This window comes from Cariama cristata, unplaced genomic scaffold (assembly GCF_000690535.1).
Source record: "Cariama cristata isolate BGI_N322 unplaced genomic scaffold, ASM69053v1 scaffold7523, whole genome shotgun sequence".
NCBI classification, from domain to species: domain Eukaryota; kingdom Metazoa; phylum Chordata; class Aves; order Cariamiformes; family Cariamidae; genus Cariama; species Cariama cristata.
The window spans coordinates 47,902-62,858 of record NW_009608916.1 but is presented as its reverse complement, the minus strand read 5'-3'; the positions used below and the strand labels follow the sequence as shown (position 1 = coordinate 62,858).

Sequence of the window (14,957 nt, the reverse complement as noted above, 5' to 3'; positions counted from 1 at the left end):
CTTGTACCTTGTGCATTCATTTACATCTGCAAAAGACTGTCAGAAGCTGCAAGGTAGAGAATAGGAAGGCTCTGCATACTCAGTGTGCCACATCCCCAGCACCAAGCATTGTGGCCGATGCCAACCACTCTACAGGGGCAGAAGCTGAAGTCCGTGGTGGGGCAGGAAGCCGTGCGGTGGATGTATGCTGAGACGTACTTCATTCCTCTTCTTGCCGCCATCCCAGACCTCACTCAGTGAGCCCTGTGCGGTGGTGCTGGAGCGAAGGGGGTACTTGGAGTGTACAGTGAGCAGAGGTGATGGAGCTCTGCAGTGATTGCTTCCCATCTGATCAACGACCAGAGGACATTCAGTTACATGTCTTCAATGGAGTCTAGACTAGACCTTTCAGGCTGCCAGGGAAATTGTATCAACAAAATGGGAGAGATTCCAAATTAGCAAACAGAGCTGTTGTTGACAGAAGGGTGGTTCACTGATGCCTTGTAGCCCAACTGAAGATAAGTTTCTTCAGAGGAGCTGTAGGATACCTTGTTTTCTAGAAGGAAGAATAGGTGCATTCCTCTCACTGAGGCTCAGCTGCTTTGAGCAGGCTGGATAATACAACCTGCTGAGCTTTACCTAGTTTGGAGTCCAGGCTAAGAAATGTGTCCTGGTAGCATATCCTCAAAGACTATGTTTACATGCTCTTTAAGATGCTAGATCAGTGGTGGGTCCCGGAGTTCTCCATGATGCAGCTCTGAGGACATCAGCATTCAGGCTTTCAATGATTCCCACCTCTAGAACAATGGAAAATATCAAGCATACATTTCCTAAGTTACATCTTCCTCTGATACTGTCTGATTCTCCAAAAGGCTGTGTTTGACAGGGGATCCTGAGTTCGCTCAGTGCTCAGCACTTTTCAAGGAGGCTAGGAAACTTGTAAGATCAGACCTTTATTTTTATCTAGTAAAAAAAATGAGCTATGTACTTGCTTTTCAGTTGTGTAGAACTGCCCTACTTCAGCTGTTAGCACGGAAAAGATCAGGTAGGGCAGAAGAAAAGCAGACCAGTGAAACTGGTCTGCTTCTTCTGAGAAAATCATAAAGGAGACATTATTCTGTCAAAAAGATGATTTTCCTTCTACTGACATCATTTCACTCTTAAGCAGCTCCAAAGTGTCCAGTGGAGTTTCTCCCAAAAGGCTCTGATTAGACATCATGGCAAGCAAGCTCTTTTGACATTAACAATGACCACAAATCAACCTGGTCTAAGACGGCTGTCTCTGAGGGTCTTGCTGCCCCATGCCTCATTCGTATAAGTCTTTACTTTCCAAGAAGGACCATGATTTTTAGCAAGTGTCTAACATGCGGTCTTTGACCAAAGATAGCAGATAGGAGTGAAATGCTCCCATTTAGGAGTCCAGCAGTGGTTTATACTCTCGAATATCCATTGTTTTAAAATATGTCATTAGAACAGTGCCTTTTAAATATTTAGCACATTTGCCCAACATCTACAACTGCGTTGACATTTTTAAATGCAAGGTGGCCTTTAAAGAGAAAAATATTAGGACTCTGCATTCTGATGACATTTTAAATGAAATTGGCAGTCGCCTGTAGAAATGCTCTTACCCCTGCTCAGTTGAAACTCTGTGTGTGCTGACTGTGCATTTCTGGGTTGCTAATCTGAGGAGTCTTTTGTTTCTCTCTTGTTCATAGTTTCAGTAGGTTATGAGTATGAATCCTGTCCTGACCTGATCCTGTGGGAGAAGAGGACAGCTGTACTTCAGGGTTATGAAATTGATGCTTCCAAACTTGGAGGATGGTCCCTGGACAAACACCATGCCCTCAACATACAAAGTGGTAGGTTGTCTGTAACACGTAACAGGATTAAGGCAGTGTTGCAAGGACCAGTTGCTTCTTACCGTTAAGAATTCAAGAAAAGGAAAGGAAAGAAACCTAACCAACACATGTACTCTCTCATGTATTTTGCTAACAAATTACTTCCAGTAACCTACATTTAAAAGCAATTTGGTGTGTGTAAATGCAAAAGAAGCTGGCCATCATGAAGTAGTTGAATGTCAGCATGTCCAACTTTGTAGCGTCTTAAAAGAAGGGTATTAACAAGGAAAATATTCCTAAAATAACAAAGGGGAGCCTATTTAGGTTGGACCTACCACAGAGCATAAATCCACCCAGACACATCCACCAATGCACAAGTGTACTTGCAGAAACGAGAAACTTCATGGGTCGTAAGGGAAAATGGAAGGTGCCAGAGCCCTTGAAGGCTGCTCAAGACCACAGCAGGGAGGCTTGAAAGCTGATCAAAAACATGTTCAGAAGTTGGAAACACTGTGTCCCTCTGGATGATAGCAGTGGTATGGGTGCAAATATTCAGCCCACATCACTGCTGAAAACGCTACACTTACAGGGAACATAAGCAGAGCTCCTCTAAAGCTTTGCAGGTGAGACATTTCTCTAGAGAACGCACCATGGTCTTCTTGTCCCTTACCTTTCCAGGAGCTATGTAATTTCTTTTTTTACCTGGTAGGCTGCAAATTACAGGGCAAGGAGGGACAGAAAGGGCAGGTGAAAATTCATGAGACACTGAAAGTGTATTTCATTCAAAAGTAAAGACAGTTTTGTTCTCCCTACATACTTTTGTTCTGCAGGAAATGTAGTGGGTCTATAAAAAATACTTACTTCATACAAGAGGCTCCTCATTTGAAACCATCACAAAACAATGCTATAAAAGATGCTAAACCTCCTTGCTACTTGACAAATTCCCCAGCTGGCATCCAGCATTACCAGTTTGTGCTCCCTTTGGTCTCAGTTTCCCTGTCTCTCTTTAATTTCCCTATTACTGTTTTCTCTCTCTAGGCATCTTGCATAAAGGAAATGGGGAAAACCAGTTTATTTCCCAGCAGCCGCCTGTAATTGGAAGCATTATGGGCAATGGTCGCAGACGTAGCATTTCTTGTCCAAGCTGCAATGGTCTTGCAGATGGGAACAAACTCCTGGCTCCTGTTGCCCTAACGTGTGGGTCTGATGGAAGTCTTTATGTTGGAGATTTCAACTACATCCGAAGGATATTTCCCTCTGGCAATGTCACCAACATACTGGAGCTGAGGTACATTGTGCTGAATGTGGCCATTATAATTATGCCCTTAAGTTCTGCAGAAAGCTTATGTACCCAAATGGAAAATGAGCAAAGCTCTTAAAAAAAAAAACCCACAGCAAAACAGAAAAAAAGTTGTCCGGATTTGCCTCTTCTGCAACTCTGCTGACTTTAATTTATACCAGAGAAACACAGACATAACAAGTTCTTCCAGAATTGAATCACACCCCAAAAATACTGATACATTTTTGTGCTGCTAAGTCAAACTGTGTTGATGTCTGTCTTTTCATGTAGTTAGAGACCGGTAGGAATTCTTAACATTAACAATCAGCCTCTGAGATAACCTAAACTTGGAAGGACACAGCACTGATGATGATATGTAGAGGTTAACCGGGACAGATGATCATTCATAATTAAGACAAGATGATCACTCTAGGTAGTCACAGACTGGGGGTTTCTAGTTGTTTTTTGGGGACAAATGTATCAGCCCCGCTTAGTTCCCAGCTGAACAGCAGTGTTAGGGTGAACATACAGATGGATCATCTGAAAGTAAGTGAAGTGTTTCCTTTAAACCTCAAATAGCAAAGGAAAAAAAACAGATTAGAAGAAATAGGGAGGATGGGGAAGGAACACCCATTAAAAACAAGGAAGGAGAGGGAAAAGTATAGTATAGGTTTGAAACAAGTTCTGAGAAAATGAAATAGTCTGTGACTGAACCAAAACTTCAAATTGACCTCACTGGGGGTATTTTTCCTATCTAAAATTTCCGCAACAAATTTCGACTTCAAAGCACCAGGGCTTGATTCTGAACTCTGTGTGGCCAGACAAGACTCACTCCAGGAAAGTCAGTAGAGTTAAATTAGTGTTTCTGAATGAGTCTTCTCTGCTTGAAGGGCCTGACCTAAGGTCCTGAGAGGTCAATATGAGATTAGCATGGTGGGAAGCTTCACATTCCCATTTACCTGTCAAGATCTGGCCTGAAAATAAGAATTTTCCAGAAAGTAAGAAACTTCCTGCTGTACTCAGATTTAATGTCCTGGCTGCTGAGGACAAAAGTAAGGCTCCATTTCTGCAAGGACTGCCACATGGAAGCTTACTAGACCGCTTCCTAGAGCAGCAGGGTCCCATATAGCATCACTTTGTATTTCCATTTGCTCCACAAGGCCACAGGTAAATAGGAAAGAGCTGGTCTGCAGCAAAATTGGTGCAAGGTCCCATTAATTGCTCGTTTACAAACATGCCACAGTCATTTGACCTTGCTGAATGGTCATAAGACCATTCTTATTTGGCACACAGAATCATCATCATAGATCATAGTGTAAGAGAAAAAAAATCCAGAAAGCCATCACAAGGCTGGGACTTAGAGAAAAGCTGTCTTGGTATGCTCTCAGGTCGACAAGGAAATCAGGAGTCACTGAATTAGGAAGCCCACAATGAGATGTTTACAGTCACATCTCAGCTGGCTGGGGTACCTTTTGAGTAAATAAGCGAGAGCCTGATTCTTGCTATTCTGTTATGTGATATACAAGAACACAATCTCTCTCATGTTTGTAAGGTGGGAAGCTGGGATAATTCTTAAACCTTGGTCCACATTAAAGAATGTAATATTCTTCCAGTGCCAGAAAGTTATTTTAATGACCAAAGGTGAGATTTCCAGAAGAGCCTAGGTGATTTGGGGCCCAAATCCCGTTGCAACTGAGTGGGATTAATATCTCATTCCCGGAAGTAAAATTCTGAAAACTCAGTCCCTGTTTCATTGTCAGTGGAAATACCAGACCCAGCGGAGGTTTTGCAGAGTATTTCCTCATTGGAAAAGAGAAAATTGGAAACCTTAACAGAGTGGTCTTGCTGGCTTTTGTGTAGAGCCACTGAGTTAAATTTACTCCAGAGTTAAATCTGCTGGAACAATTGCTGCTTCATCTGTGCAAACACTTAGGTTACTGGATCTAATAAACATTTCTTCACTTTGGTGTGCTATAAAGTAAGTGGGTTCAGGTGCTGACTGACTAAAAGCTATGGAGGAAAGCCATTGCTTTTGGACTAAAAGGAGTTTGCTTGTGTCTTCTCAAATCAGCATCTCCTTGGAGATTAACACCCCCATTGGGCTTTGTTTGGGGGCATGTCTTTTGAGTGTAGTGTTCTGTTGCAGAGAGTAAAGCAAATGCATTGTGGGTCACAGATAACTTCAGCTGGGTAAGGCACTAAACCCACGAAAAATGTCCAGCTTGACACAATTTCAGTCCTCTGGGCTAGAGTTCACAAGGTTATGGCAATGAACTGCCACCCATAACTGTGCGACTGTTGAGTTACCTTTGTAAATCACAAGGTATTGCTTTGACTGAGAGTGAAAAAAACTGTAATGATATCTGCATCTACATATATTTAGCTCTGAATGATAAAGTCTGCCTGGTCCTATCTCTTGCATAAGTGAGTAACTCCAAACAGGTGAGATCACGCTTCCTCTGTGATATGCAGCGGTACATAAGTGAGCTCACTGCCAAGTAATATCCAATATAAAATATATCAGTGTCATTCCAGCTAAGTCTTTATTTATTATTGCATTGTATGATACAGTTACTGTCAAGTTTTCAATCTGCTAATAATGCATTGAACTGAGCTGCTAACACCTCATTCTTTCTTCTATTCCCTGCTTTCCTGTCTTCTGTCAGAAATAAAGATTTCAGACATAGGTAAGCCAACCAGTGGAGAATTCTTATGCCGCTCCCTGTCTTGTTGCATGTTGTTACACAGTGAGCCACAAGTGCCATTTCCAGATGATTCAATAGCAAATGAAGCTGGCGTGAATAAAACTGGCATAGGCAATCAGTCATCAGAACTGGGAGCCATTAATCACAGAGCGGAGTCGCGCAGACTTCTGCATGGACTGTTAGAGCTGTAGACAGGGGAAATACAGACATGAGAAGCAGGGTAACGAGGAGGAGGGAGGAAAAAGAAATGGGTGGGAATTAACCAAGAAAGGAAAAGGGGGACAGCGTCAGGGTACAGATCACTGGAATAGGTAGGATTGAAAAATAATTCTTATATGGTGAAATGTCTTCCTTTTAAGTTTTGGGGAGTTTAACAGGGCCAGATGTACCCCAGCATCACTCACCTAGCGAAGTAAGTTTTTGTCACCCTGAGCTCTTCATAGAGAGTCTTCGCATGTGAAGGTATGTCAGGCTCAGATAGGAGGTAGCGCAACTTGGAACCTTAGCCAGGAAATGCAATAAAAAAAGAGAAAAAGTAATGACAGGAAAACAAGATGAAAGAAAGACTTCTAAGTTGGAGCTTTGTCACTAAGAATATTTGTCACTTGGGTTCACTGGAGTTTCAGTGGGTTTGATCCAATCAATTGCATTCAGGAAGATGTCAACCTCCTGTCACTGTCTATGTTTGCAAGGACCTCTCTGGCTCTGACAAGTTTCACATCCTTCTTCCCGGTTGCTTTCTAAATTAGAAGTTTAGACTGTGGAGTTGGGATTTTTTTTTTTTTGGTTGGTTTTCTTTTTGCATTTGGGATTGGCAATTCTTCTTACTCCGTGCTTTTTATTTACAGTTTCTTTGACTTCATAGAGGCTGTGCAAACCCAGAAATGTTCATTTTATCTGTACACCTGGAAATGCAATGGAGTAGAAACTTTTTTTTTGTCTTATTGCCAGAACATTAACGAAGGGCTGAGTTTCCATGGCATAATGGACTGGCCCAAAGTGTTTATTAGCAGGGCTGAGACGTTGGTACACAAGACCTCTGCACTGGCTGTCTTCATCAGGCTGAGTTCCAGCCCCTCAGCTCCTCTTTCACATCATTTGAAGGCAATAGAAAAACTCATTTCTCTTTGGAACAGCTAGGTTGTATCCTTAATGTCCTAGAAATACACAGCCACTAAAGTGCACCTGCTTTGACAGTGAAGGGCAGCAGCTGAATACCTGTTACAAGAAGAGTTTTTATATATGAAGGCAATAACTGAGTGAAGATATATGCACTGGCCACAGATGCTGCAGATGCCACCAGAGCCTCACAAAGTTGGCAGGGCTTCAGCCTTTAGGCAATTCCTAAAAACTAAGAAATGAAATGAAAGAAAGCCAAGATATGCCTGCTTCGGTGCATTCCAAAGGGGACCAGTGAGGGAGGAAGGAGCTGAGGAGCTCTAGATCAAATATTCCCATCTGTGACTACATTAAGGGAGACATCCATGTGAGTTACCATCTGTTCTGTGTCATTTGCCGTAATACTTTTTGTCAGGAATCCTCTTCATTCCTGAGCCACAGGGAAAAGAGTGGGTGTAGTCTTAGAGAAAGCTCCAGTGCTTTGAGCTCCAGAAGGTCCTAAGCTTGACACTGTTGACAGGCAAAAGTTGGAAAGGGTGAGATCCACAGGACTGAATCTTAGTGGTTTGGAAAAGCTGCAATCCATATGCAAAAACCTGCTCACTTCAGAGGAAAGAATTCCTCCCCACTACATAGCCTGTGGTGAGCTTGATCTCCAGAGGTTCTGGAACTACCGACTAAAAGGTTTGGCTCCACAGCACAGCATAGGTAGCCAAGGTCTAACTCTGCATCAGCCAAAATGGCTGTATGTCAACATGGGGGATGTTAGCTCAGCCAAAATGCATCACCAAATTGCGATGCTTCCCAAGTTTACACCCATCTGTCCTTCAGCAATGGATTAATAGGAACTTACTCCAGTATGCCTGTGTATGGCCCTGGCTTGATGGGCTCATAGAAACTAGTGACTGTTTCCAAGCATGGCAATAATACTTTGCAGTTAATTTTCATTATCTTTTCTCTGCAGGAACATGGAGGGCAGTGAGGCATTTCTGTCTTGCAAATATGCAAAAAGTGGCCAAAATAAAATCTATTCTTCCTTTCTTGCTTCCATTCACACCTTAGAGAGAAAAATCAACAGTTAGTGGCAAAGACAGATATCTCAGAAAACTGTCCTAGGATAAGATCAAAAGTCCTTTGCAGTCCTTGAGTTGGCTTATGGCATTGCTAGGAAGTTTTATTATCCAGCCTGTGACACTAGAAGAGCTTTGGGCATCACACACAAACTGAAAACACTAAAAGGCCAAGTGTAAATTCAGCTCACTGCACTGTGTGGCCTCCTTATGTATTAATCTATTGAATGTCACCCAGGGAAAAAAAGACCGGTACCTCACACAGGCTATAATAAAATCCTCTGTTTGTGAGCTGCAAGGTGCTTAGTATGAAGCCATGGAAACACAGCCCCACCAAACAAAAAATGCTTGGCTGCAGGAATTTGATAGTTCTTTAGTCACCAGCAAATGCATGTGGCCAGCAAGGCTCAGAGGGGAAGAGGGCAGCTAGCACAGAAAATTTTACAGAGATGATTTCACGTCCTTTAAACAGAGACATCAGATCCAAAGAAGTCCCAGGGGTTTATTCAGATCAGCTGTTATGGGTAACTAACTTTGGTGTTGTGACTGCTCCTGTCTGTTGACCACAGTGGGAGCCAGAGCCATACTGTTACTGTTCACAGAAGTTGTCCTTTAGAGGAGGTGGTAGATTCCCTTACATTTGAGAAACTAACATGCAGTTCATCTTGTAAGATAAATGTTGAAAATAAGTCCGCTAAATCATACCGCAAAAGACGGTATTTCTCTCCACTGCCTGTAAAGGGAGTTAAGGCAGCCAGTTCAGATGTAAGCATCCACCTTGTAACCGTCTGAGGCTTGGTGAGATGAATCCCCTGGCTTTGAACAGAAGCCAATGACAAGGTGCAGTCTGCTCTGCTGACATATTACAGGTAACCTGCTGAAACCAGGGACCATCTCCCTTTTCTCATCTTTATTCTTAGGGACTGGCTTCCCACTCTGGAGCAGGAGGTTCCTTCCTCAGACTCCTCCAAACCATGGGCTCTGAGCCCAAGGGGATAACATCAACCTTTGCTTAAAGCCTGTGCATCTATTATAGTACTACAGAAGCAAACCACATGAGTGCCACCTGTCTGCCATTTCACCCAACTTTTTATCACTTTCCTTCCTCCTGCCTGTGTGTAAGGAGTCACATAAAGTGTAAGCACTTTGAAATGGAGTTTGACTCTCTTAACATATCTGCAGAGCTCCCCAAATGGTGCTGGCACTATCCTGTCCAAATAATGAGAATGAAAAAAGGCAAGAGACAAGGCAGGTGTATGGGAGAACCTATAAACAACCCCAAACAACTGGGATCGCTGTGAACTTGGAAGATTTCCCTGTGCTTTCCCAGCACAACACCGTATCACAAGCGTACAAAGCAGCAATATCACCTCCATTTCATTTTGGCCTGCAGAACTTCTGCTTATGAAACTGTCCCCCTTCCCAGTGACTGCATCATCATGCCCACTAATACCCACTAAAGGATCTGTTCTTGGCTGGGGACCAGCCCACCCCGTCCCTGCAACTTTGGTTTGTTGCTCCAAGGACTTAAAATATCAATGCAGTGCTCGAGGTTTCTTCTAAAAAACCTTAATAGCCAAAGGAATGATCTGTATGGGAAATCAGCTCTTTACCCACAGCCCTTTTCTAGTGGTGGCAGTGTCAATATGGGGGATAAATATTCTAAGACTACAAATACTGTAACTGATTAAGTCTTCTGAATAGTAAAAAGTCCTGTCTTTTGTTTCAGTCTGTTATCTAACTAAGCAATGAGACAGGATGAAAGGAAAAAAAGAAATCTCTGCTTCGCCCCAGGCAGATTTCTTTCAGTTGTTGTTCAGTTCAGTCCAATTTGCCACTTGGATTTGCCTATTGATTGTGGCTTTAAATAAAAAGCAAAGCCCCAGTGTTCCTGGCTCCAGTGCTCACGCATTATCACAGATGAAGGGAAGCAGTTTGGGAACTTATACATTACTAACATATGTTTATTTAGCATCTCTCATCCTGAAGGATCTCAAAGTGTCAAACAAAAGCTCCAGTGTATAATGCTATGCAATTCATGCAAGGGCAGGACGTGACACCTTTCCAGTACAGTGGTGAAAACTGTTGGCAGAGGCAAAGGGGGTAATTTCCAGCTTGACCATTTTTAGCAGTTTGCATTTTACGTTCCGTGCTCCAAAGCATCCCAGGTTAAATACTCCACTGCCTGAGCCATCCCAGGGGACCTTCCACCCACAAAAGCCCTATCCATGGAGCAGGGTGTAGGAGACCATGATAAACCACGCTTGCAAAAATAAGAAATGCAGTCCATAAAAATGAACCAATGCTTCCTATCGCTCACACAGAGCCACGCAGCAGAAAAGATATAGTTTGTGTTGGAAGTGCCCATACCATTAATAATATTAGATTTAGAAAGGTAATTGTACATCTTAGAAGCTTCACTATCAGCTCACCAGGTGAAAACCAGACCCAAGTGACCCAAGATTTCAAGTGACCCAAGATTATTACCATCCCGTGGGTAGTTTAACAACCATAAGTTTCTACCTTTACCAAAGCACATTTGCTAGTAAAGGTGTGTGTGCCTCTGTGGTATCCAGCTATGCAGAGGATTAAAAGTTTAACCAGTCAGAGCTAATTTTTTAATGATTGTGAACTTTGAACACCCCTACTTTTTTGTGGCATCTATATTCAGGACATCGTTAATAAAACTAAACTTGGGTTACCAGCAGCTACTCAAAGTATTACCTTAATATGACAGTTTTTTACTTAGTAAATTTAGGTGGGAAGTACCATTTGGTTTTTCTGGTGGATGAATGTTTTGCTTTTACCTGGTTCTCTGATCCATGGTTAAAAGTAACCAGCATTTGTTTCAGTGCCCATTCTAGACAGGAGCTGGGATTAGAAAATAGTTTTAAGATCTCTCTCCTCCACAGAAAGTTGTAATCAATAATGAACTCCACCAGAGTGAGGCTATGAAATCCAAGAATAAATTACAATGATAGTTCTGGGAGAGGGGAGCGGGAACTTCCAGTTCTGCCACCATTTTTCTCCATCTTTGGGAAAGTCGTTTGCCTTTGTCCATCTGCAAATGGCCTGCTGTAAGACTCAGTGAAAGCTATGTGTGCTTTCCAGGCAAAGATGCCTAAGAATTGCTAAGTGCCATAAAAGATGTCCTCCTCTTGTCCACCTCTCATGCAAAACAGAGATTATGAGCAGCTGAAAAGCTGACTGACATTCAGCTGGGCTTTGTTAGGACAGTCAGCGGAAAATACAAGGCCCTGATCAAAATGGATGATGGATTCCCATAGGGAGCTCCTTCCACCAGGGTTGAAGCCACTTGCTTAGTGTGAGTGACATGCAGGTAAATGAAATAATACCTTACCAGCCTGCTGTCGTTGGAAAGGAATACAGATGGAGACTGAACTGTCAGGCTGGAGCTGTCTTGAAGGTCAGAGCATTTTATTTAGCAAGAATCAGTGTCATTTGTTGAGAAGAAATCTGTTCAGACTTTAATAGGATAAATCACAAGGGATATTCCAGAATAAATCAGAAAGCCTTTTTTTTTTTTTCCATAGTATTAAGTAATTTGAATGAAGAACCAATTTACAGCTTTTTAAAGCAGAGAATAATTCAGTAGCTTTTATGTGTCTGAAGAAGGGTTAATTTTCCTAACTTAAAGGTTCAAGGAGAGAGGAAATTTCTTATTATGAGGGACAGAGTCAACTGTGATCGTCACTTAGGTTTCTAACAAGCTTCTCCTGGAACAATTCTACTAAGTGCAAAATTGTGAACTATGGCCTATACATTTATTATGAATTCTTGGGACCTGATGAGTTTGGACAGCTTGAAGGTGTTCTGGAGAAAAGTAGAGACTTTTTCATACTTGTTCTAATTGCTACTTAGCCTTTCTTAGAAGGAAGGAGACCTGTGTTCAGGCAGCAGGTGCTACAAGTTTAATCTGTTGCTTTCAGGCTTAGAAGAGATGCAGCTCAATACGCACTACTAGTAAACACTAAATTTTAATAAAATGTTTAGTATCTATGTTAAACTATAGATAAAATCCTTGAAAGACAACTTTTTAAATTGTGTTGGAACTCATCTGGTTGTTTTTTCTGGCTAGTCCCATTGAATGTTTTCCATAAAGTGGATGCTATTTTATTCATTTCTGCAGTCTTGGGCTCATTTAGTGTTGTAGTTGGAGCTAAAAACATTATCCTTCTATCTGCTCATCCCATTTTCTCAGCCACCCTTTCTTCTTTTCAAGGAAGCAGTGACTGATGATCAGACTCCTCAACCCTCCTCCTAGTTCATGTTTTACTTGGGGCAAAATGGGGCACTCCATGGACCATTTTGTTTCTCTTTTTTCACTGAGGTCCTGCGGAATTCAGTGGCAGGACTTCCCCTCATCTCCATGAGGGCAGGACAGGACTACAGAGTCTTTGCTGGAGTCAGCAAGAGCACCAGATGAGCCTTGATGCAGTGATCTTGAAGAGTATATCTTCAAGTGCTTTATACTTGGGAGCCTGCTTTTGGGGTTTTGTATTCTGCCCTTGGGAGGGCAGAATTTTTTTTTTTTCCTTTGTTTTCTGCCCCTAGTGTACTATGCTTTCCCCTCACTTTCTGGCACTGCACTAAACCAGGTTCGGGACTGTATCTATATTAAGTAAATTAAGCAAACTCAGGCACTGGTACTCAGCCATATTCCATGGCATGATTTTGTTTCAGGCCAGCGAGCCTTTTCTTTTGTTAGCTTCCCTCCATGCCAGAGAGTACCCCAGGCACAGCAATTGGTAACAGATACAGCTCCGGATCCTGTGCTATAACACATTGTGTACTAACATTGTCAAATACAGCACTGCTTCACTTTCCCACTCTGTCTGCCCTGTGCATTTTTATTCTCTAAAGTGCTTGCATTGCCTGTTGACTTAAGGAAACTAATAATCCAAAAATAATAACGTCATACCCTTGTTTTTCAGCCACAGCCCAGCTCATAAGTATTACTTGACCACAGATCCAATCACCGGCTCCATCTACCTCTCCGACACCAACAGCCGACGTATCTATAAAATCAAGTCAACCACATCAGTGAAAGACATTGTGAAGAATTCTGAGGTCTTGGCTGGAACTGGGGATCAGTGCCTCCCATTCGATGATACCCGCTGCGGAGATGGAGGCAAAGGCACTGACGCTACCCTTACAAATCCCAGGGGTGAGACTGCTTCTTCTCCACAGCTTTTTTTAAAGGGATCTGTTTGAAAGAGGCTTGTTTAGTCATGCTGGAGGCTTCTGTCCTCTCCAATTCAGAAAATGGCCCTGGATTTTGCAAGCTTTCCCCAGTCAACCCACAAACACATCCCCTAAGGGCTTGCCTCTGGAAATAAGTGGGTATGTCACACCCTCAGCCAGTCCTGGTTCTTCTTATTGAGGTGGCTGGGAGGAGTGCCAGACCAGAGGGGTGTAGTGATGGGCACATGTGCAAAGGGCAATAGAATAAATCCACCCATCAATTTTACACCTACTTAGCGACTACTGCTCCTTACCAAATAACAGTGTTTGGTCCTTCCTGATCTGGACCGGATTCACTTACGTTCAGTTCACTGAGGCTTTCTTGGCATTAAAAAAATAAAACGCTCTATAAGCATTGCTATATCTGTAAAGTAGCAACAAAATCAGCATACAACTCAGAGAGAGGTAAATTGAGGTTTATACAATGACATTATATATCATGGCATCCAGCTTGCTTAAATCCTACAGGGGGTAGATACTAATTTTGATATGGGAATGCGCAACGTCAGTGCAACTTCACCTGGTTCCTGATTAGCTTACTTAAATGTGATAAAAGCACAGTCAAATCAGAATAAAAGCATCACACAGCCTTCATGACTGTGAATTAAATTGTTCGAAACAGGTTTAGCCAAACATATGCAGTCCTGTGTGTAGCCAAGACTGCAGTCTGGCAGTCTCAAGGTAACAAGCTCTGCATATGGAGGATGTCGCTCCTCCCAGCTGTCCACAGCTCCTCAGAAAAAAAAAAACCACACCAAAGGTATAGAGATGAGGTGAAAGATACTGTTGGTATGCACACTTTCGGTAGTGCTTGTGAAGAGCGTTGAGAAGGATGCCTGTGCAGGAATGACCTTAGAAATGGGGCATTTTTGCGGAATGCCCTTAGAAATGGGGCATTTTTGCGTGTTGTATGTCTTCTTGCCCAGTTAGGATTACAAGGAGTTTATAGGTTCTTGGCTTCAGCATCAATGTGCTTCAGGTTTCCTTTTTCCTTCCATCTGGGAGTGGTAGCTCCCTCCTTCCTCACCACGGCAATTTCCAAGCCTATCCCAACTTCTTTCTAAAGCGATCCCTCAGTAAAACCTGGGGATCCTTTAACAAGTTATTTCACAAAGAGCAGGCAAGATGAAGACAGCTGTTTCTCTTCTTGGCTAGACTTCTCAGGAAGTTATTTTTCTTGACATAGAGATGACATTATTGTTACTGAATCCGAGAAACCCAAACTGATTTAGTGACCTTTTGTGTCAGCTCTAGTTGTGATTTTTTTTTGTTACATGTTGGCCAGTTGTTTCCTGGCAGGATGCAGAAAAATATACCTTGGGAGACCTGGTTTTTGCCAAAAAACACTGAAAGTCAAACTACTACTCTTGTAATATTCAAAGGGCTCAGCATGGTTTCCAAGCACTCCAGACTCCCGTGAGGTGACCATTATATTGGGATAAAGTATTGCCAGAGGCACAGATACAGAAAGGGAACAGCTACCTGTGGTCAGGTTGTGGTGTAGAAATTATCCAACTGAATGAGAGGGCTGAGTGAAAAGAAAATTAAATGACTTGAGCAGAGAGATTCAGGCAGTCCAGCAGATGAGTCATGAGATCAGGGAATCCAGAAATCTGTAATCCAATTTTCTGCACCACTTTGATGTTCAACCAGTGAAAAAAAAAAAAAAAACCACACAAAAAAAACCCACAACTTTTGTTGG

The 14,957-nt window shown here is 42.5% G+C and overlaps 1 protein-coding gene across 1 annotated transcript in view; it reads left to right on the top strand.

Moving 5' to 3' along the window:
* Nucleotides 1-14,957, top strand: part of TENM4 (teneurin transmembrane protein 4) — a gene marked incomplete at its 3' end in the record, with an annotated part of 106,595 nt that overhangs the window by 50,822 nt on the left and 40,816 nt on the right. The window contains exons 7-10 of the mRNA XM_009697332.1: nucleotides 1,695-1,838; nucleotides 2,856-3,105; nucleotides 5,763-5,783; nucleotides 12,946-13,178. Coding sequence (XP_009695634.1) covers nucleotides 1,695-1,838; nucleotides 2,856-3,105; nucleotides 5,763-5,783; nucleotides 12,946-13,178 — 648 coding nt within the window. The remainder of the gene's footprint in view (nucleotides 1-1,694; nucleotides 1,839-2,855; nucleotides 3,106-5,762; nucleotides 5,784-12,945; nucleotides 13,179-14,957) is intronic.